The sequence below is a fragment of the Anguilla anguilla genome, chromosome 5, assembly GCF_013347855.1.
Source record: "Anguilla anguilla isolate fAngAng1 chromosome 5, fAngAng1.pri, whole genome shotgun sequence".
Lineage (NCBI taxonomy): Eukaryota > Metazoa > Chordata > Actinopteri > Anguilliformes > Anguillidae > Anguilla > Anguilla anguilla.
In genome coordinates this window covers 47,775,385-47,793,928 of record NC_049205.1, presented here as the reverse complement: position 1 = coordinate 47,793,928, position 18,544 = coordinate 47,775,385, and the positions used below count along the sequence as shown (strand labels likewise).

The 18,544-nt window shown below is 41.7% G+C and overlaps 1 protein-coding gene across 3 annotated transcripts in view; it reads left to right on the top strand.

The window, feature by feature from the left end:
• cemip (cell migration inducing hyaluronidase 1) overlaps positions 1–18,544 on the top strand; it is a 66,708-nt gene that overhangs the window by 13,182 nt on the left and 34,982 nt on the right. For all 3 annotated transcript variants that reach the window (XM_035420075.1, XM_035420077.1, XM_035420076.1), the window contains one exon: positions 18,408–18,509. In XM_035420075.1, the coding sequence (XP_035275966.1) occupies positions 18,458–18,509 (52 nt within the window). In that variant the 5' untranslated portion in view covers positions 18,408–18,457. The remainder of the gene's footprint in view (positions 1–18,407; positions 18,510–18,544) is intronic.

Below are 18,544 nucleotides of genomic sequence, written 5' to 3'. Positions count from 1 at the left end.
ATTTAATCATCATATTTTGTTTAGCCCTGGTATGCTGTGATCTTTGAGATTCACACGAAGGCTAGCGAGCTGTGAAAACAGACGGTGCTAATGCATGAAATATTTGACGGGTTTGTTTAAATGATTTTTTTTTTGCCTTGGAAAAGCTTGTTTACAGCTTTGCCCATGTTCCAGAGAACCATTACAATTTCTATATTTTGACTTTCTTTTATAATGACTTATGTCAATCATGATGAATGTAGCCAGTATTCTATTGAGCTCTTTTTAATGTGTTTTTCCTCCTGCTGTGATTGATGGAACTTTCCACACTGATGAAGGGTCCAGTCTTGATGCTACTGCAACTTTGCTGGCAGTCACTGAAAGCACAGGGTTCTTCCCTGCAACAAGTACACAATTTAGTTTGGGCTCTGTTTATTGACTCTTAAGCCTTATTATCCTAATCCTCAGTTAATCATTGTTCACAGTAACCACAAGATGGTTTATGTTACTTGAGAAAACATCGCTGTGCTTGCAAGCTTATTAATTTAGCATTACTTTTGTGTGTCCCTGGTAACATGGAGTTTATGCTTCTCATGTTAATTCTTTCTATTTTAACACATCTGCAGGTTTTGAAGGGTGGTAATGTCAGGATGTTGGAGGAGCATCACATTCTGCAGCACTATACACTATATTTGTTGAAATGGGGCCGTACTACCTGCGGTTCGAGATGTGTGTCTGTGTAAATTACAGTATGAGGGCTATGAGAACAGGAATAATGACTCATCGTTCTCAGTTTAGCAGAGCTCGGTTTATAGTGTTAGAAGCTGGTTCTTTGTTTTCTTTGCTCGCATCTTTCAGATTCATGGGTGTGCAGTTGTTATGGTGGGCTAGCTCCCTGTGTAAGCTGTTTTCCCAGCACAACAAAGGGCAGTGGGTGGAGAGGCATATCAGCCATCAGGATGGAAAGGACAGCCAGAACAGCTGAGAATGAGAGTCCTCAGTTTCCAGCGAGGCCACTCAAATGGACATTCTGTCAGCAACAATCTGGAAATTAACAGGTTTTGCCACATCATGTATAATTATCCCTCTCATTTCCCCTGGGTTTTTGAAAGTGTACAACACTCCACTGACCTTTGTGGAGCTATTCATTACATGTATGGCACCGTTTCATATAGGACGTGACTTCTTTCACTAACTTAGTTTCTCCAAAAATGGGCACTCTAAACCGTGAGTAGGCTTTAACAATTTATTGGTTTAGCAAAACATTTAGGTCAAATTCATCAGGACTTCCACCTTCTGCTCAAGTACATATAAGGTCACAATATGATTTTAGGTGGCTATTTCTGCATAATATCTATGCAATAAAGGTTACTCTGTGTGACATTAATTCAAAAATAAAGCAAGGAACATTGGTCCTTGTTAATCTGATTCAAGGAACATTACATAAGTTTCTTAGTGATGTAATCATTGGAATCTTTCTTTGAGCGCTACATCCCAGACCATAGCTATGGTGTCAGTTTCAGAAAAACTAGGTTGGTCTGTGTCCTGCTTATGCAATGATTTTGTATGCTTTCCAAATAGAGGTAATTTGTGCCAGCATCTTTTATGCTCAGAGTAAGCTTGAAATTTTGTTAGAAATGAGAGTTCACTGCAAACAATGCAAATAGCAAGTTTGAAGTTTGTTGTTTCTTGCATTCTTTTTTAAGAGATGTTGGGGCCATGCCCACTATGGTAATTGTTGAAAATAATTTATTTGATGAAAATAATGAGACTCAGCTTGCTACTTCTTCTCAGATGTGTATGGTTTGTATTCAGAACCTCTGCAGGTGCACTAATAGATCATATCCTTTACGGAAGGCTGGCTGGCAGTAATTAATTTGGCACGGAAATATAATCTGTGTTAAAATCTCAAGTCAAGGTGGGTATGGATATAAGCTTTTCATGGGTGCTTGAATTACCTGTCACTCTGTGTGGTGCTACTGTGCTAATAGATTATTCTGGTTGGATTTGTTTCTCCTTTTCTCTGGGACAGAGGGATTCCTCCCCATTTCTGCAAGTCCACATATTGTCTCAATACAAGTCAATGCGATTTCAAGTCAGATTTTATTATTTATTATTAAACTGTATAAAGGCAGTTTGCAATAAAGTTGCCATAGCGTGTTAAGCCTCTGTTTTATATCACAGCGCAATGCCTATAACAAGATCAGTCAGAGAGGCAAGCTATATTTGACTGTTTGACTTGATACTTACAATATACATATTCAAGAGACACGCTCACAATTGTGAGTACATACTTGTTCTGGCTCTCCCGAATAGATGGAAAATGTGGAGGCAATAGGATGAATTTATAGTTGTGGCATTCCAAATCTGGGGGAAAATAAAAGAAGAAACATATTTCATTTATCTTGGAGTTCACAGATGGCGCACATTGGCTTACTGATACTTCTGCTGGTTTCAGTTGGAATGGGCACATTTTGACGTAGTGTTTGTGTGGAACTTAATGCACAAGCGCATGTAACCCCACTTTTAAAGCCGTATCCCTCTCGGAGAAATTTTTAATAAGCTAATCTAGAAGGAATTTGTCTTTCACTGTCATGTGGGTTTTGCTTGATGTCCCTGTGGGAATTGTCAGTTAGCGGAGACCCTTGCTCATGTGCTGGGGAGGCCAAGTCTTTCTCCATGCAAGAATTCCTCTGGCTTTTGTGTCCTAAGTGCCCATGCCAGGTGGTGTTGGCGTCTCTCGGTCTGGCACAGCCCTGAGAAACCTTTAAGGGCTGGACGTGGAGGCACTGGGGTGGATGGTGCTTGCCATAATGATGGAACATAATGGATGGCGTGTGCTTTTATGAAATGAATAGCAATATGTTGGGGATCCAAGATTTAATAAAAATGTCCTTGTGCGAGGCGTGCCACTAAAACAGTGCTTATGTAGGTGTTGAGTAGAACGATACATATCAGGAGAGATATGTTTCTTTAAAGGAATATGATGAATTGCCGTGCCAATTTAAGATTCAGTGAGCTAATGAGGGGAGAATGTAGTGACAGCACCAATTCGCAGGGCTATGAGGAAGAGACTGTTTTGGTATCAGCAATGTTGGGAGGGGATCCCCCTGCACCCCACCCTCATCCATCAGTATTCAATTTTTAATCATCCCTGTTAGCGTACATTTAGTTCTGAACTAGGTCATCGGGTGTCCCCATCAGGCACACGTGAACCCTGTGGAGACTGATTCAACGCTTTTAGGTTATTTATTTAGTTTGCTGAACATTTTTCTGTGATGTGGAATGAAGCCATGAAAGAGTCACTTTGGATTTAGTCCCAAATGTAGAACTGCATTTTCAAAACCCATCATGTAGTTTATAAGTAGCCTCTCCCTAGGAGCACGGATGCTCTTTTTTTGGATATTTGAGCAATTCCCCCACCCATGGGAAATATTTTTCTTTTTTTGGGGAGGGGGGAGGGTGGTGGGTTATGAATGTTCTATCAATAAGCTACCATCTAAAGACTTTTTTTTGAGGTGTTGTATGGCCAGCTAGTATTTATTAGGTCTTTAACAGTTAAATATGACTTCATTACATTAGACTGAGTGTCTTGAGCTGGGCTATTATTTCTGTAATATATGAACTTATTATATTATACTGTTTCTTTTGCTGTTATCGGTCTTCAGGGAGATCTTTTTGGGATTGTGCGGAGGGCAGAGGACACATGAGAACGTTCAGAGCATTTTGGAAATTCTATGAATCATTTTCCAAATTTGGATTCAAAATTAGACCTTTAGAGGCCAGTTCTTGCAAAGCAGTCAAATTGCTATTGACTAGGGTGACTTCTTTCTAAATTCATGTCAAGGGTTATCTTTCAGTTCTGTGTAGCAGAGTGTCTCCTGTGTAAATGCTGTGTAGCTTTTCCTTGCAATCCCAATGGCTCCACTGTGATAACATCAGTTGGCCATTCCTACTATGCTGAAATCCTGCACTCAAATATCTCATCAAAACAATTATTCCGAAGCCTGCCCGACGGTCAGAATAGATGATAGTGTGCATACTTGTTGTGACAGGTGCTCTGTCAAAGCCATCATTTGATTTGGTATTAATTTCTGATTGCCGTGCAACTGCTTTTGAATGAATATGAAGTCACACCTGTTACATCAGACGTTATTTTGAAGTAAACAAGTACATAATGCCTGCTACAAGTTCTGACTTGTTCTGCAAAACCATCCTGCCCTCTACCATTTCAGAGAATTTAATGCATGTGGAAACAAGTTGAGTGTATAAGGCACAGACAGTAAGGAGAAAAACAATGCCGCGAGGGTGAAACAGATTCCAGTACTAATCTGGTTGCATTTGTATTCTTAGGTTCTGTGTTGTCTCTGTTCAGTCAAGCTTTGGAATTTTAAGATGGTGTCGCAAGATATTGGCATGGACCAAAAAACCACTATTCTACTGGACTATGAATAGACTAGACATGTTAAGAATCATTATTTGTCCATGTTTAGCAGTCAGCTGGGGATAGCGTGCGTGCTGCACAGAAGGGTTAGCTGATGAGTTGGAGATATGGGCCCGGCACCACAGGGCTCATTCCCCGGGGCTTCTCCTGCTTTCAAACCCCAATGAGTGCTGCAGTGTTCCAATGAGCGTATCATTCAGGGTTTGGAAATGCAAACAGATAAGGTTCCTAAGTAGGTCCAGTAAACAGTGAGATTTCTATGTAGGTAATAACACTCAATTTAAGAGTGTTTACATTATTACTGTGCTAAAGAAAAACTACTTCTGATACGTTAGGATTGTGTCATTTTTCATAAATAAGCAAATAAGCAAATTTCCTATTTGGTTCCTTTTTACTGTATTTTTATCAGCAATAAAAAAGATAATAAGTGGAATAATACATTTGTGTAATGTACTGAATGTTTTAATAGGCAGGTATAAATAGGCCCTTAACAATAAATGTGTCTTAAATGATGCCTAATGTACCATTGCAAAGTGAAGGAAGGAAACTTATTGTCCACAAATCTGGGTGGTGAGTCGGGGTAAAATTTGAAGTTCCCTTAGTAGTCGAGGTCATTTTACTCTTTGTACAGTTTTGATCAGGCCAGGGCTATGCCAATGTTGTGGGGAAATGCTTGACCATAACTTTCTTGTATGCGATTATTGCTTATTGCCAACACTGATTGCAACGCGCAGAATACTTCACAATAAATTAAGCTCAAATAAATTAAATGTGAAACCAAAAACAGAAATGGAGCACACTGCTTTTTCTGTGCTACTTTATACCGCTGGTTGTGTTTCAAGTCCATCTTACACACCGAGACCTCCTTTATTTTGAGAAATACAGACTGCTTGGCTTGTGTTTTGGCTGCAGGACATTGACTTTAAATCAGATTTGAAGGATCAAAGCTTCATTTGGCATATAATAAGTGAAATGCTGATGTAAAGTTTTCCTTCCATGTAGAATGGCTTTATTTGGGTAAAAATTGGTTGTTTTTGCTTTTCTTAGATGTGTGGGTCGATCGCGTGTCATGTATTTCATTGGAAAGCCTGTTTCTCTAGATAACAGGATTTGAAAGTACTGGAAAGCCTGGGTAGATTTTAAAACACCTACAGACACAAACATAGTAGAAGTAGTGTAATTCACAGATGGTGTTTCTCAGAATAATTCATGCATATTGACAAGAAAACAAATACAGAGGAATAATAGTGCTGCAGTGTCTATCAGGTTTGTGAGTCTGTTGCAACAGTTGGCTTGCTGCAGTTTCCATGCCTAGGTTTTAAATGGCTGAAGTCTTTTTCAGTCGGGGAAAATAAAACACTGAAAAGCCAATGCCCAGTTTCCATAGAGTGCAGTTAGATCCCATCGAGGCAGAATTGGGTTCCATTTTATTCCACCGTATGGAAAAAAACATGCAGTTGTATTTTTGTTTCAAAAGTGGCTTTCCTTGCAGGAGTGGTAGGATGATGGCCTGTCATCTAAAATGATTCAGATGTCATAAAAAAAGCCTTTATAAGTGCTTTTACACGATAAATCAGACTCCTAATTGCATTGGTACATTTGCCATAGGCATTTTCAGCTTAGTATAATTGTGCTTTCTGCTTTACATTAGGAAATGTTTATTTCCCTTCTGATCAGGCATGCGCAGGATGAAATTGAAAATGTCACATCAAAACTTGTCAAATTGTGCATGAACCAGAGGGCTTGAAAATAGACATTGATGTAACATTTACCAGACTATGATTAAAAGTGCCTATAAAACGTCCTTCCTCTTTATTTTTTGGAGCTTTATCAGGATGCTCTAAGAGACAATTATAGAACAAAACGGACTTCTATGCTATGGGCTGATGACTTATGTCACTTCATCAGCAGAAGTTATTTCAGGTTTGGGGAAGGGAGCAAGAATGCCCTTGCTGCTGCACCCTCTGAGAGACGGACTGACAGTTCCCCAGTGGGCAGGAGGTGGTGGATTACGACATGCGTCTGATTTAGGTGGATAGTGACATATTTCTGATTTACCTGAGAGGGCCCGCCCCTGTTCATCATCACCAAGGAGATGCGCTCCAGCTGTTGGCTGGCTGAGAAGGGTATGAGCCATGGGGCTCCCTGCCTACAGTAACAGCCCAGAACCAGTCCCACCATATGACTGGACACCTTTTATGACCCCGGTCACCATTGGAAAGTGCCAAAACCCAGCTCTCTACCTGTGTGTTTGTGTGCATGCGCCTGTGTACATGTGTTGGTCTGTATGTGTGTTTTGTGTGGTGTGTGCATACAGTACATGCTTGTGTGTATGTGAGTGTACAGTAGAGCAGTATTTATTGGGCAAGGGGTTTGCCAGTCAATTGTGTATCACAGTGAATCTGCTTGTTTAAGTAAATAGGGAACTGGAGCAAGGAATGAGGGAGAGGCTGGAGGAGCTGGAGACCTCAAGAGCCATCCCAGAATGTAATGAGCTCGGTACTGCATGTGGTTTTTCAGCCTGCGTGTCTGTTCAGCTAAAGCTTTATCTGGGATTTCCCTCTATTTTTTTTCAAAATAATTGTATTATTAATATAAGACTAATTAATCAGCTGTTTGTCTACTTCTGCTAATACAAAGGTCCGGAGGTGTTTCGACTGGCCAGATCAGACAACCGCATGCTTTTTCATTTTGTTTCGTCGCCTCTCTGGCCTCCTCGCTGACTGATTCATCTTGATGGGCGCTGTTAGCCTCCGCGAAGGGTGGCAGCTTATGTTGTGTTTGTGTCTGCCTCCATCGGGCCCCTCGCTCCTGTGGGACGTCTGCAGTGATCAAAACGTACGTGAGTCCTGGCTCCGCGAGAAACGCGTGAACGACAGGAAGATATATTGCAGGCAAAATGAAATGCGTGGCTGGCTGTCCATCCGCAATCGCCCTCTGAAAAAGTTCTTTCTATATCATTCCAAATGCTGATTTGATTCCTTCCAAAGGCTGCAGAATTAATATATTTGTTTGGCTGAGGGGGGCTTTTCTGATTTTGACGGCCACATCACTGCATTTGATACATTTGAAAACTCCGGCCTTTATTAGAGCTAGCAAAAAAAATAATAAAGAAAGGCTTTCAAAAGGAAATGAAAGCACAGCTTTGAAAGCATCACCAGTGGGCCTATGGTACTAATGATACACAATTAGAATGCCTCATTTTAAGTAGCATTTAGATCTGAAAGAGGCTCAGTTGCCAGCTGATGGGCAGAAGTAAGTTTTATTTTACATTTTCAAAATGCTTCCTTTGTGCCAGAGAAGTGCTACCCAGCGTGTGGCCCGAGAGAGCGATGGGAGCGCGTTATTTACTGGAGCTTTTGCACGTCGGCGGTGCGGTGACATCTTTAGATTATGGGCCGTGGATGCACTTGTACTCACATTTGATCCCGACTCCTGTCTCTCGCCCGTGGCCGCATTCCGCCCACCCTCGCTGCAACCGAGACAAAAAGTGATAATGACTGGAACCCGCCGGCATTCCACCTCCAGGACATCTGCAGAGAGTAATGAAGCAAAGCAACATTGCGCAATTTGTTTTCCGGTGGAAAAAAAAGAAAGGTTGGTTTAAGCTGGCCAGAATTTTTAGAGGTTTAGGTGAAACACTAAATCGGTCAACAACACACTGTCATTTCCTTCACGCCAAGTGTGTGCCTTACTATAATTTTCTCTCATTTACAGTACTTCTGTTACTGTCACTCATGCACCCGCTTGCTACCTGTAGCTGCCGGTTGACAGTTCCTCCTGAAAACTCTTTTTGCTGTCCAGAAGCTGTCTATTATGACAAGCATCAAGCTGTAGCCTTACTTCTATGTTTTCTTTTTTTTTTAAACAAAAATCAAGGGAAAAAAATCCAATGTTACTTGCTTCTCCCTGCACTGACTTTTTCTTTTTTTTAAAGGAGAGGTTGAAGCAAAGCCTTTATTCAGAGAATTCATCTTGTGATCAGTGTTGCCAGATTGGCCCACCCAGTTGGGATACTTTTTTTTGTATTGTGGAGAAAGGGGAAAACGGCAAAGCGGCTTTGGGCGGGAATCCGTATGGCCATTTTCGAATCTGGCAACATTGCTTGTGATCTTCGTTTATAAATCTCCTCTCTATTTTGCATGTACATTTGCACTCCTCTGAATACATGAAAGCCTAAGGATGACCTTTTCATTTCTGAAAATTGCAGTGAAGGGGTAAAGGCCTGTCAAAACTTCTGCCTCTCAAACCTTTGTAGTACTGACTGCTCAGGAAGTTTTTTCCTTCCAACTTTGGGAGGGTCCTGCTTTTGCAAAAATGTAACATTTGTCTGACCCAGAAATAAGGAAAGAATAACATTATCTGCATGGCCTCAAATGGCGAACATATGGCATCTGGGGTGGCACATGCAGCTAAAGCACTCGCTCTTAGTGCAGTGACAGTCCCCTCAGTTTGAAACTGAATCCAGGCTGTGCCAGACTTTGGCCAGGTGTTCGATTCGCTCTCATTGCTCAAGAGTCAGACACCTGCAGTCTGGCAGTGCCAGCTGTGCAGGAAGTACCGCCCTCCCACACAACTGCTCAGCTCAGCTGATGGAACGTAGAGTAGAGTGAGAATCCGTGGCTGGCAATGTGCCCCTAGAATGACATTTGTGCTAGTCTGTGTTCTGAATTTACATATGTTAAAGGGATGGGGGATTGGACAATTCAAATTGGGAGTAAAAGTCTGAATTGGCAATTGGTAGGCTAATCTGTCGAATAAAAAACTATGTAAACATCATGGATAAAAAATTTTTTTAAATTATATTTATGAATACCATAGGGAAACTATGCCTCAGAGACTTTGAATACCTGAATACCTATTGTACCATACACGTCCACCAAGGTTGGTTAGTGAATATGTTATCAATCAAACCTTTTTCATGCCCTTATTTGACTCTTGTATTTTTATGTGTTGCTCAGTGATAAGGCCTTGGGGTGATTGTAATCATTGTATATTACTTTCATCATCTGTTTCTTCACTGTGTGAAGGTACAGTAAACCGCAGTGCCTTCGTTTCCTTTGAAAGCCTGGATTCTCCTGGACTCTGTTCCTCAATCCCATCTGAGGGTCGGCGCTTAAAATAAATAATAAGATGTCTTGAGCACTCACCACTGATTTATCTTCAGAGCCAGTGACCCTCCCACCCATTCCGATAAAAAGCAGCCGTAATCAACAAGCAAGTCAGGACACTCAAAGGAATGACAAATGCGGGTTTAATTTTTACAGGTTGTGGAATGAGGCTGCTATGATTTATTGAACAAAAAAAAACCTCGAAAACGTGAAAAACAGCACTGCTTCTTTTTTTCCCACCGCAAACCTTTCATTCCTGTGGCGGGATTGTGTTGATTTAATGCCTGACAGCAGGGCAGTGTCTCCCGTGCTGGGATAGCTGGAGGAGAGGGCTTGCGTGTCAAATGTGAAGCACAGTCTGCCCAAAAACAGCTGGAAGGAAACATGGTGCTGTTTTGATGAGGAGCGGGCATAAAATGTGAATGTCTTTAATCTGAATGGAGGCCTTGGCTATTCCCATTGCACCTGCTGAGGCCCCCCCTCCCTCCCTCTATCCCTCCCTCCCTCCCTCCCTCCCTCCCTCCCTTCCTCCCTTCCTCCCACATAGCTATTTGCCAGACGTGATGTTCTCATTAATGCTTTTGTTACAAGAGTGAGTTTATCATGAAGGTTATCTTTTCAAGTCATGAAACGAGTAGAGCAAGTGCTAACAGCCTTCTGTCCATTTGAGAATGTCGTAACTGGGATTGTTTTTCACACACATTTACAAAAATGTCCTCGTGACAGCTTAAGGAAAGCCCGAGGGTAAGATTTCACTTGGGTTTTGGTGGTGTATATTGCAATATGCTCATTAAAGAAGCAATACTCGAGGGTCAGACCATTGTCATTTTGCTATTGCTAATAATAAAATGCCTTTGTCAGCCACTGTATTTAATGAATATTTTATTTTCCATCAATATAGAGAGATACTTGGCAAAAATAAATCCAGTTCTGTCTTTCTAATGTCTGTATTTCACATTATATTTTACATTACTGCATTAGTATACCAGGGTGGTACACATCTATATTATTTATTGTGGATGTCTAATCTTTGAGAAGGGACATATTACAGGTATAAAGATTAACAAACCTGTCAGGCAGCAAGATTCCCACCAGATTAATGGGAAACCACAAAATTTCAATCTTCAGCACACGACAGGACAGAAACCTAACCAACCATTTAATATTTCACATTTGACTTGCAAATGCGAGACAGTTTGGAAAAGGCGTGAAGATGCATGGCACATGGAAATGAGGCTAACTTATTAAAATTGTACAGCTCCCTGGAAAAGTTATCTGCACCCAGCATCAGTTCTGCTTGCCTGCCAGTCAGTTGCAATTTATCAGTTGTTTCATTTATTAATTTTTTTTACGTTATCCATATCATTTGTAACATGTAAGCATTGTTATTCTGTGACAATGCTAAAAAGGTTTTGAGGCTTGCCCATTTCTAACTTGTTTGTATCAATTTCACACCGAGTAACCTTACTGATGTGCGATGCAGCTCCTCTCACTAACTAATTGAAATGCGGAATTTAAACTAGCTTTTCTATGCAACTTTAACAGGTGTGCATGGGATGTGCACTAAGAGCTGTTGTAACATTTCAGTTAGAGGCTTGATGGACCAAATTTCTCTACCATTGCTCAACACAATTATTTTTGAAGTTGGATAAAAAGGAAGGCAGTGTTCTGTGATTGCATATCACTGAGGCTGGGAATGCCATCGCCCTTGCTTTCCTCTGATTGCGGTCAGAGTCACAATTCAAATGGTATGTCTTTTGATTGCAAAGGCATAGCCACAAAGGTTTTGTTAAAGCCATCGTTCTGTCCTCAAATTCTCTTTGAATATAAGTAACGGCTGCTGGGTGGCTTGGCCAGTTAAGGCACTGTTCTAGGGCATGGATGAGCCCAACAGATGAGTCTGGCATTTAGCCTGGACCACGACAGGGCTGACTGCGGCCAACAGCCCTACTGGGCTACGCATGACTACGCAGGCTGGAGGATTTCAGTGTGCCCAGATTAGGCCTACAGCATGTGATTGCTTACTAACAACCCCCATCTTGTCGATTGAATGCCCAAAGGTCCACCTGTTGGGCGCATCTTCCTCTCAATCATGTCTGTGTGAGCCTGACTTGCAAATTGTGGTGTGATAAGAAGCAGCAGTGACTTCACATGCTTTAGTGGAGAGCTCATACTCACCCAAATCAATAGCCATTGGGCATTGCAAATTGGGGAAAAAAAATTTGAACACATTATATTCTCAAGTATAATTGGCTGCAGCTGAATCTGAGCTCCATGCAGGAACCTGGGTTTGTTAGCATGACAGTTCACCAATTTATGCCCAGTCTGTGTCCCAACCGTAATATGGATGCTGTTGTGGTGAATCATTATTGTGCTGAGTGGTTACATCAACGGCAAGGGCACCCGGAGGACCTGACCTTTCATTGCATGGTGAATTAAGGCTCTTCAGTCATCTGCTGAAATCGCGGCGTCATTTTTAGAACCACTTGACTCAATAACAGCTGTCACTCACATTGAAGTAATGATGAGAAAACAAATGTCTCACGTCTGCCATTAACTGAAGTGGATGAATATAGGCTTCTTGCAAAGGATCTGATAAAAAAAAAAAAAAGACTTGAGGCGGCTGCCTGTGACAGGCTTGGACTTTAAATGTTTTATAAAGTTTCTTTTAAATCCGCTGAGAAATGTTCTTTACACTATGCTGCGAGTTAACAAGTGAGCAACATTAGCTGTCAATGGGATTTTGGAAACCGGGCTCCTTGGACCCTTGTTTTTTTTTTAGGAGAAACTGGATTTGGTTGTTACTCTGTTATCCGAGTGGAACTGCATTCAAATTCAGCTGGTGTCAGACTGGGGCAGCGTACCATGGACAGGTGTTGGGTATCAGGGACAAGAGGCTCTTAAAATGTATGGATAACCAGGGAAAGCGGGCCTCACTGTCAGTTGACCTGCAACCCCAGACTCTTAAGACAGGTCCTCAGTGCTCCACTCACTATGCCCATCAGATCCTGATCAATGTCATCATTATTCCCTGCCCTTCAGACCTAACAGCATTGGTGTGTGCCGCCTGTAGCGAGTGAGGTTGGACAAAGTGTTCTGGTTTTCTTTTCTTACCCTTTAGCATCTTTGGTTGTCAGAGCAATGGAAAAGAATAACCTCGCTATGCTTGCTATATATAAGATTGAATGAGCCCCTTTTGAGGTCCCACATGGTTGGTTACACTCACATGGTTGATGTCTACCTCTGAATAACTGAAAGATACTGATTGTAACTCCTTTCTGTAATTAGTAGAATCACTGAAGTAAAATGTGTGATTGGTGTTGGTGTGGGTGTGGAGATGCGTAACCTCCCATGACTTTCAAAACTCGTGTGACTATCAGTCATTTTCCCTTTTAATAAATATATATATCATTCATCTTAAGAATTTACACTGGATTTTTGTCTCTAATAGCAATTTTATATAATTTGAATGATATATTTTAAAAATAATTTTTTTAATTACAACATAAAGAACATGGGTGATGCTATCAGGTCTGAATGTGAGAGCATGAGCTGCATTTACAGTAATGGAGTCTCACACTCATTACATGAGATCAGAGGTGTCTGCACTGGACGCTATTTCGTTATCCATGCCATTCTTGTCCTTTGGCTTGGTTTACTGGTTGCACAGTGCTCATTAATCTGGCAGGCCTCAGATGCAATAACTCATTTTTGAACAAATTGCTAAATCTGAATTTTCAGTGGCCTGGGTCGATGAGTTTCGTCATTGTCTGCACATCTGTTTCCTACTCCTGTCATTTCTCAATGTTTTTGGCTGATTTTTGTGCTTCTGTGCTTCATGGCCCTTATTGTGCCCACAGTAATGTTGCATAACAGGGTTATGTATTATTTGGTTTAGCTCTAACCCTACATAGCCAGGTTTTGATGTTTTAAAATGAGAAGGAAGTTCTCAGCTTTCACTCAAAATAAAAATGTAAGGCAGTCCTGACTCAGGCAAATAAAAAGTCAGCCGGGAGACTGTTTTAATCCATACTCAGACTTATTTCAGTTCATTGTTTTTTGTTTTGTTTGGTTTTGATAAACTTATCGTATTGACCTCTCATGGAAAGGAAGAACACTAACAGAGCCAATGAGGCAGATAAAGCCATTTTTGTAGATATATTACCTTTTCCAGAAAAATATAGGGCAAGCATTGAGACTTGGATTGCACTCATTTATGAAATTTGTTACCATAGTTACACTTTTTGCACTTGATGCTGTGTCCCTAAAGCCCCCTTTAAGATACTCCAGGTGTTGCTTCCTGTTCCTCAGTAAACCGCGGCTAGTGTTTTAAGCGCTGCCCTCAATGGCTTGTACCTGCCAGCCCAGCCGTGCCCTCCCCAGGTAAAGTCTAAATGGTGCAGTCCGTATCATGTGCCTGCTCTTGGGAAGCCATCCGTTGGTTGGTTGATGTGTTCCTCCCTGGCTTTGCTGCGCCCTGTTGTGCTGCTGCAGTCAGTATCATCACTGGACCTCTCCATCTGCCCACATGCAGGGGTCGTGACCCCAGTCATCTCAGCCGGGTCGTTTTTCCTCCCGCGCCACACACCTGCTGAGTGACTGACTTTGCTGAATGTGCCTATATCATATGGACAGTATGTACAGTATGCGGAGATGTGTTATTTTTGCGTGCTGTGGAACCAAATCTGGGCTGTTTCGCAAAAGCTGGTTTCCAAGAACTGAAAAGGGAGAGGTTAAAAAAAAATCCTTCCTTCCTTCCTGAAGTGTAAGCAAATGGCATAACTCAGCACAGTTCTCCTAATGCAGTCCAGTTCCTGAGGTGCATATTTTTAATGTGACCATACATTCCCAACCTGTATTTTAGCCTGTTCTCCTTAGCTTATCGTATGAAAATATAACTTGAAGAAAATATTTTTTATGTTTTTTAAATGTGAGTGTGTGCTTGTGTATGTGTGTGTATACTATATATATATATATATATATATATATATATATATATATATATATATATATATATATATATGCCGCTATCGTAGTTTTTGTTTTAATTGTTGTGTGTTTGCACAAATTTTCATCTGGAATCACTAGTGAAACCACAGCAGTCATCCTATGATTGTTTTTTTAATATATATGTATTACTGTTCTTGGTCAAAATGAAGCACATTCCAGTTTGATTGAGTCTGGACTTAAGTTCCACTCCAGCTATCATGTAGCATAACAGCCATGGAACTTTTGCTTGGCATACGGCATCCTGTCTCTTTTGATTAAGATAAAGTGGCGTGAGAGCCTTTCGTGCAGCATGGAATGGAAATTCTCCGGGGGTTTACTCAGGCCATTGTTCACACCTCATGGTTATGATACTGTGGAGTTGACCTCAGATGGAATCATTCAGAATTAGCAGCTTTGCTTGGTAGCTCCTATGAGAACTTACCGCTCTGTGGAGCACTGCCATGGCTTGTGGGTGCACAGTCAGTGGAGTTAGACACGGTAGGTTTGATATGGACAGGAGCGTCTCAACGCTAACTCTTGCAGTGGATCAGGTCAAGTTTCAAGGGGCAATCCAAGTAGGCTACATTATTTTGGATCTCTCTTTCATGGACAAAGACACCACTAAAGTGAACTAACTGAATTAATAATGTCCAGTTACCCTAGTAGCCATCTCAGTGTACTTTGTCTAATGGTAACACAAGCACTAAGGTGACTTTATATATACATAGTGAAGTGTGGTTTTTTCCTAACTGTTTTTGCTTTGTTTGAAACGAAAACAAAATTGTATTTGGTAGTTGTGTCTCTCAAGCAACTTCAGAGATAATGAACAATCGGTAAGCTACAGTTTAATCTTTCAAATATATACCAAAAAGACCACACAGTTGGAATTGCTTTGTGTAAGTAGTTTATAGTATGTAATGCAGTGTAGCAACTGAATAATAGCATTTGTAGATTTGAATAATTCTCATTGGTTATTCTTGCTTATTTTTAAGGCAAATGGATAGCTGTGCCTGCTGAGATTTATTGTAGCTGTGGGCGCAGGGTGGAAAAGCACAGCAGGAGGGGGGGAGTTTAGGGGCGGGGGGGGTGAGCGGAAGCCCTAGCAGTTTCCAGAGATACAGAAGACATTCCCTCTTACATCTTTACCACTGAGATGGGGAAGTCACATGACATGCAACCTATTACAGAAACAAAAAATCAAAAGGCCTCTATTTTTAAAATTTCTTTTTATATCCTCCTTCGTCTTTTTGTGCAGAACGTTACTGAGCAGTAGCATTACTTAAGTGTTCACGGCCTCACAGAGGTCATAAAGTGCCTTGTAACCAACAAGCTCCTGTGAAAAATAACAAAATCAGCGCTGTAAAATGAAAAAGATAAAGCAGCACTCAGGGTGTATGAAGTTGAGACTGGCCAGCCTGGAGTGAATACCATAGACTTTGTCCCTGTTCAAAGATTCCTTTTTATGTTTTTGTTTGACATGCTTTCTTCTGCAAAGATAACGTGAGAGCAGACATCATTGAGAAAAGTGGATGCTGGTTATCGGGCCTAGTCACTTGCAAATTCTTTAAAATATCTCTAGGTCAAAGGTGTTGGCGTGCCTGGACGATGTCACTGATCTGACTGTAGACTCTGGGACTTTTGTGTTTATCTGTCTGGGCTGTGGCCCTTTCAGGAAAGGTGATGTAATGCTTTGGGAAGTGTCTATCGTGCACACAGTTAAGAGCTCTGACTGTGCAATTTCAAACTGTGGAACTGGCAACCCATCAATAATACAAGTATGATCGGGTCTGAGTAACTAATTAAACATTTGTGCTTAGCAGCTGTGCGAGAGAGACTGAGAGAGAAAGGGCGAGAGAGAGGGGGGGGGATGAGTGAGAGGGAAAAATTGCAAAGGGGGAAAACATTTGCAATCAGCAGGGACGAGATGAAGTGAAAAATTATGTGTGCTGTGAATTTGTTAAGCATGTGAACAGTGAACAAGGACAAGCGCGGTTTATGAATAACGAAGCTCTCAATTAGATAAAATCCCTCTTCTTGCCCTTTTTGATCTGTGAGATAGAATGTCATTGAAAACCACTCCTGAATGGCAGATTCCCAGTGCTGTTAGCTCTTTTGATTATGTGACACACTTCTCATGCAACAAAAAATGGAATATGTTACAGTCTAAGCATTGCACTAAACGGGAGTAAATAGGTTATGTTCGCAGAATTCCATTGAGCTGAGGCTGGAGTAACTGAGGTGGCTATGAACAGGGCCAGGCAGCTGTTGTTTTTCAGTGAAGTTGGAGGAAATCGAAGAAGCGGAGTCCTACTATTTTCATGAGCTATGCTCACAGGCTTCACATTAGTGCTAATCATCCAGTTAGCTGAAGGCCTGGTCATTCAGCTGATTGATGTTCCGCCTGCATCTATACAGAGTCATCAATTTGACACAGTGTTCTAAGTTATGAAGTCCCGCGGGAACTGACGCACGCAGTGCCTCACGGTATACCCTGGCAGCGTCTGTGAGACCATCCAGCTGTGCGCTACGGCGTGTCCTTAATCCCTCTTTTCTCATTGCAGGAAGCTTCAGCTCTATGGGCGATGGCAACTGGCCCCAAAGACACCCAGGTCTTTGGAGCAGTGAGGCAGCCCTCAGGGAGCTAATGTCCTCGCAGTGGTCTCTCTTCATCTGGGTTCCGGGGCTCAATAACTGCCTCAGGAACGAGAGACTGCTCCTGCAAGGGCTGCCGAACACTGCACCCCGCATTTGAATGTTTGCTCCTGGGGCAGAAGTGGTAACATTAACAGGGTGGTGTATCAACTCCCAAGCAAGCTGTGCAGTCCCCCCTGATTTTAATAACCTATGTGTGTATCATCTCAAACATTCAAAATAAACATCTTGTGCTTGGTACTGGTTGTACTTGCTTTGAGTGTGTTTTTTTTCCATGACTCTGGAACAGACTGTATGGGTGCACCCGAAAATATGTTGCCACTTCAATGGGATATTGATGTTAATGATTACAAATGAATACCTCAATGTACAATCAATGGATTTATGGTTATAATGGCAGGACATTAGAACAGTGAGTACCCATAGTGATGCTGTGTGTGAGTGAGAGTTGCCTTGCTGTACATTAATTTCCTTTTTGGGCTAAAGCAGGAGTGTTGATGGTCTGGCCAGTCCTGTGGGGCTGGGTGCGGACGTATTTATTATGGTTCCAGGCACCTCTGCAGTAGCTGCTAACACGGCAGTGGGTGTAGCTTTTTAGGAAGGGTTCTCGAGTGTCCCTCTTCCAGAATTTCCATTTTGGCAATGTTGAGCAGCTGGGGTATTGGGATTTTGAGCTAGCTCCAAGTAAGCCAGACCAGATGTAATGATATGAGTCAAAGGCCCTTGGGCTCCTAGTGAAAGTGCATGTGGGAAAGAGGCTGCAAAAGTGTCCGGCATCAGTTTTCAGTGCTGTAGCACAAAGGAGCCAGCTTTCAAGTCTTCTCCAAGTTAATGAAGTTTGCTTTTGAAATGCTTACATGAAAACAAATGCAATGAGGTATGCATGAGGTTGTTCTTGCTTGATGTCGCATAACTTTTACATAACCTTGCTAGAACAAGTACACTATTATTAGTGCCGTACCTGGTCTCTACACTATCTGGAAGTTCTTTGATCCTTCAAAAATACAGAGTGAATGCTCATGTAATCTCTTTGAAGATCAACTCAACCATAAAAGGTATGAGATCTCCTTCCCTTGAAGTATTAAAGACCAAAGGGTCAGCACATCCCAGGTTAAGGAAGATGAAGCCTGTGTTTTTCACAGCTGTGCATCTTGCAATTTCCTCCACAGAGTGTACCTCTGAATCAAAGGGATGGTGGGTGCCCTTATTTAACCAAAAGCTTTTTTTTCCAGGTATCTTGCAGCTGAACACTGAGTAGTTCCTTTACCCTGCATTGAGAAACATGACGACCTGCATTGCACTGCTTGTAGCCATTCTCCCCATTCTTCAAGCTGGTAAGTCACTGAGTTGTCAACTTTAGTGCATGTAG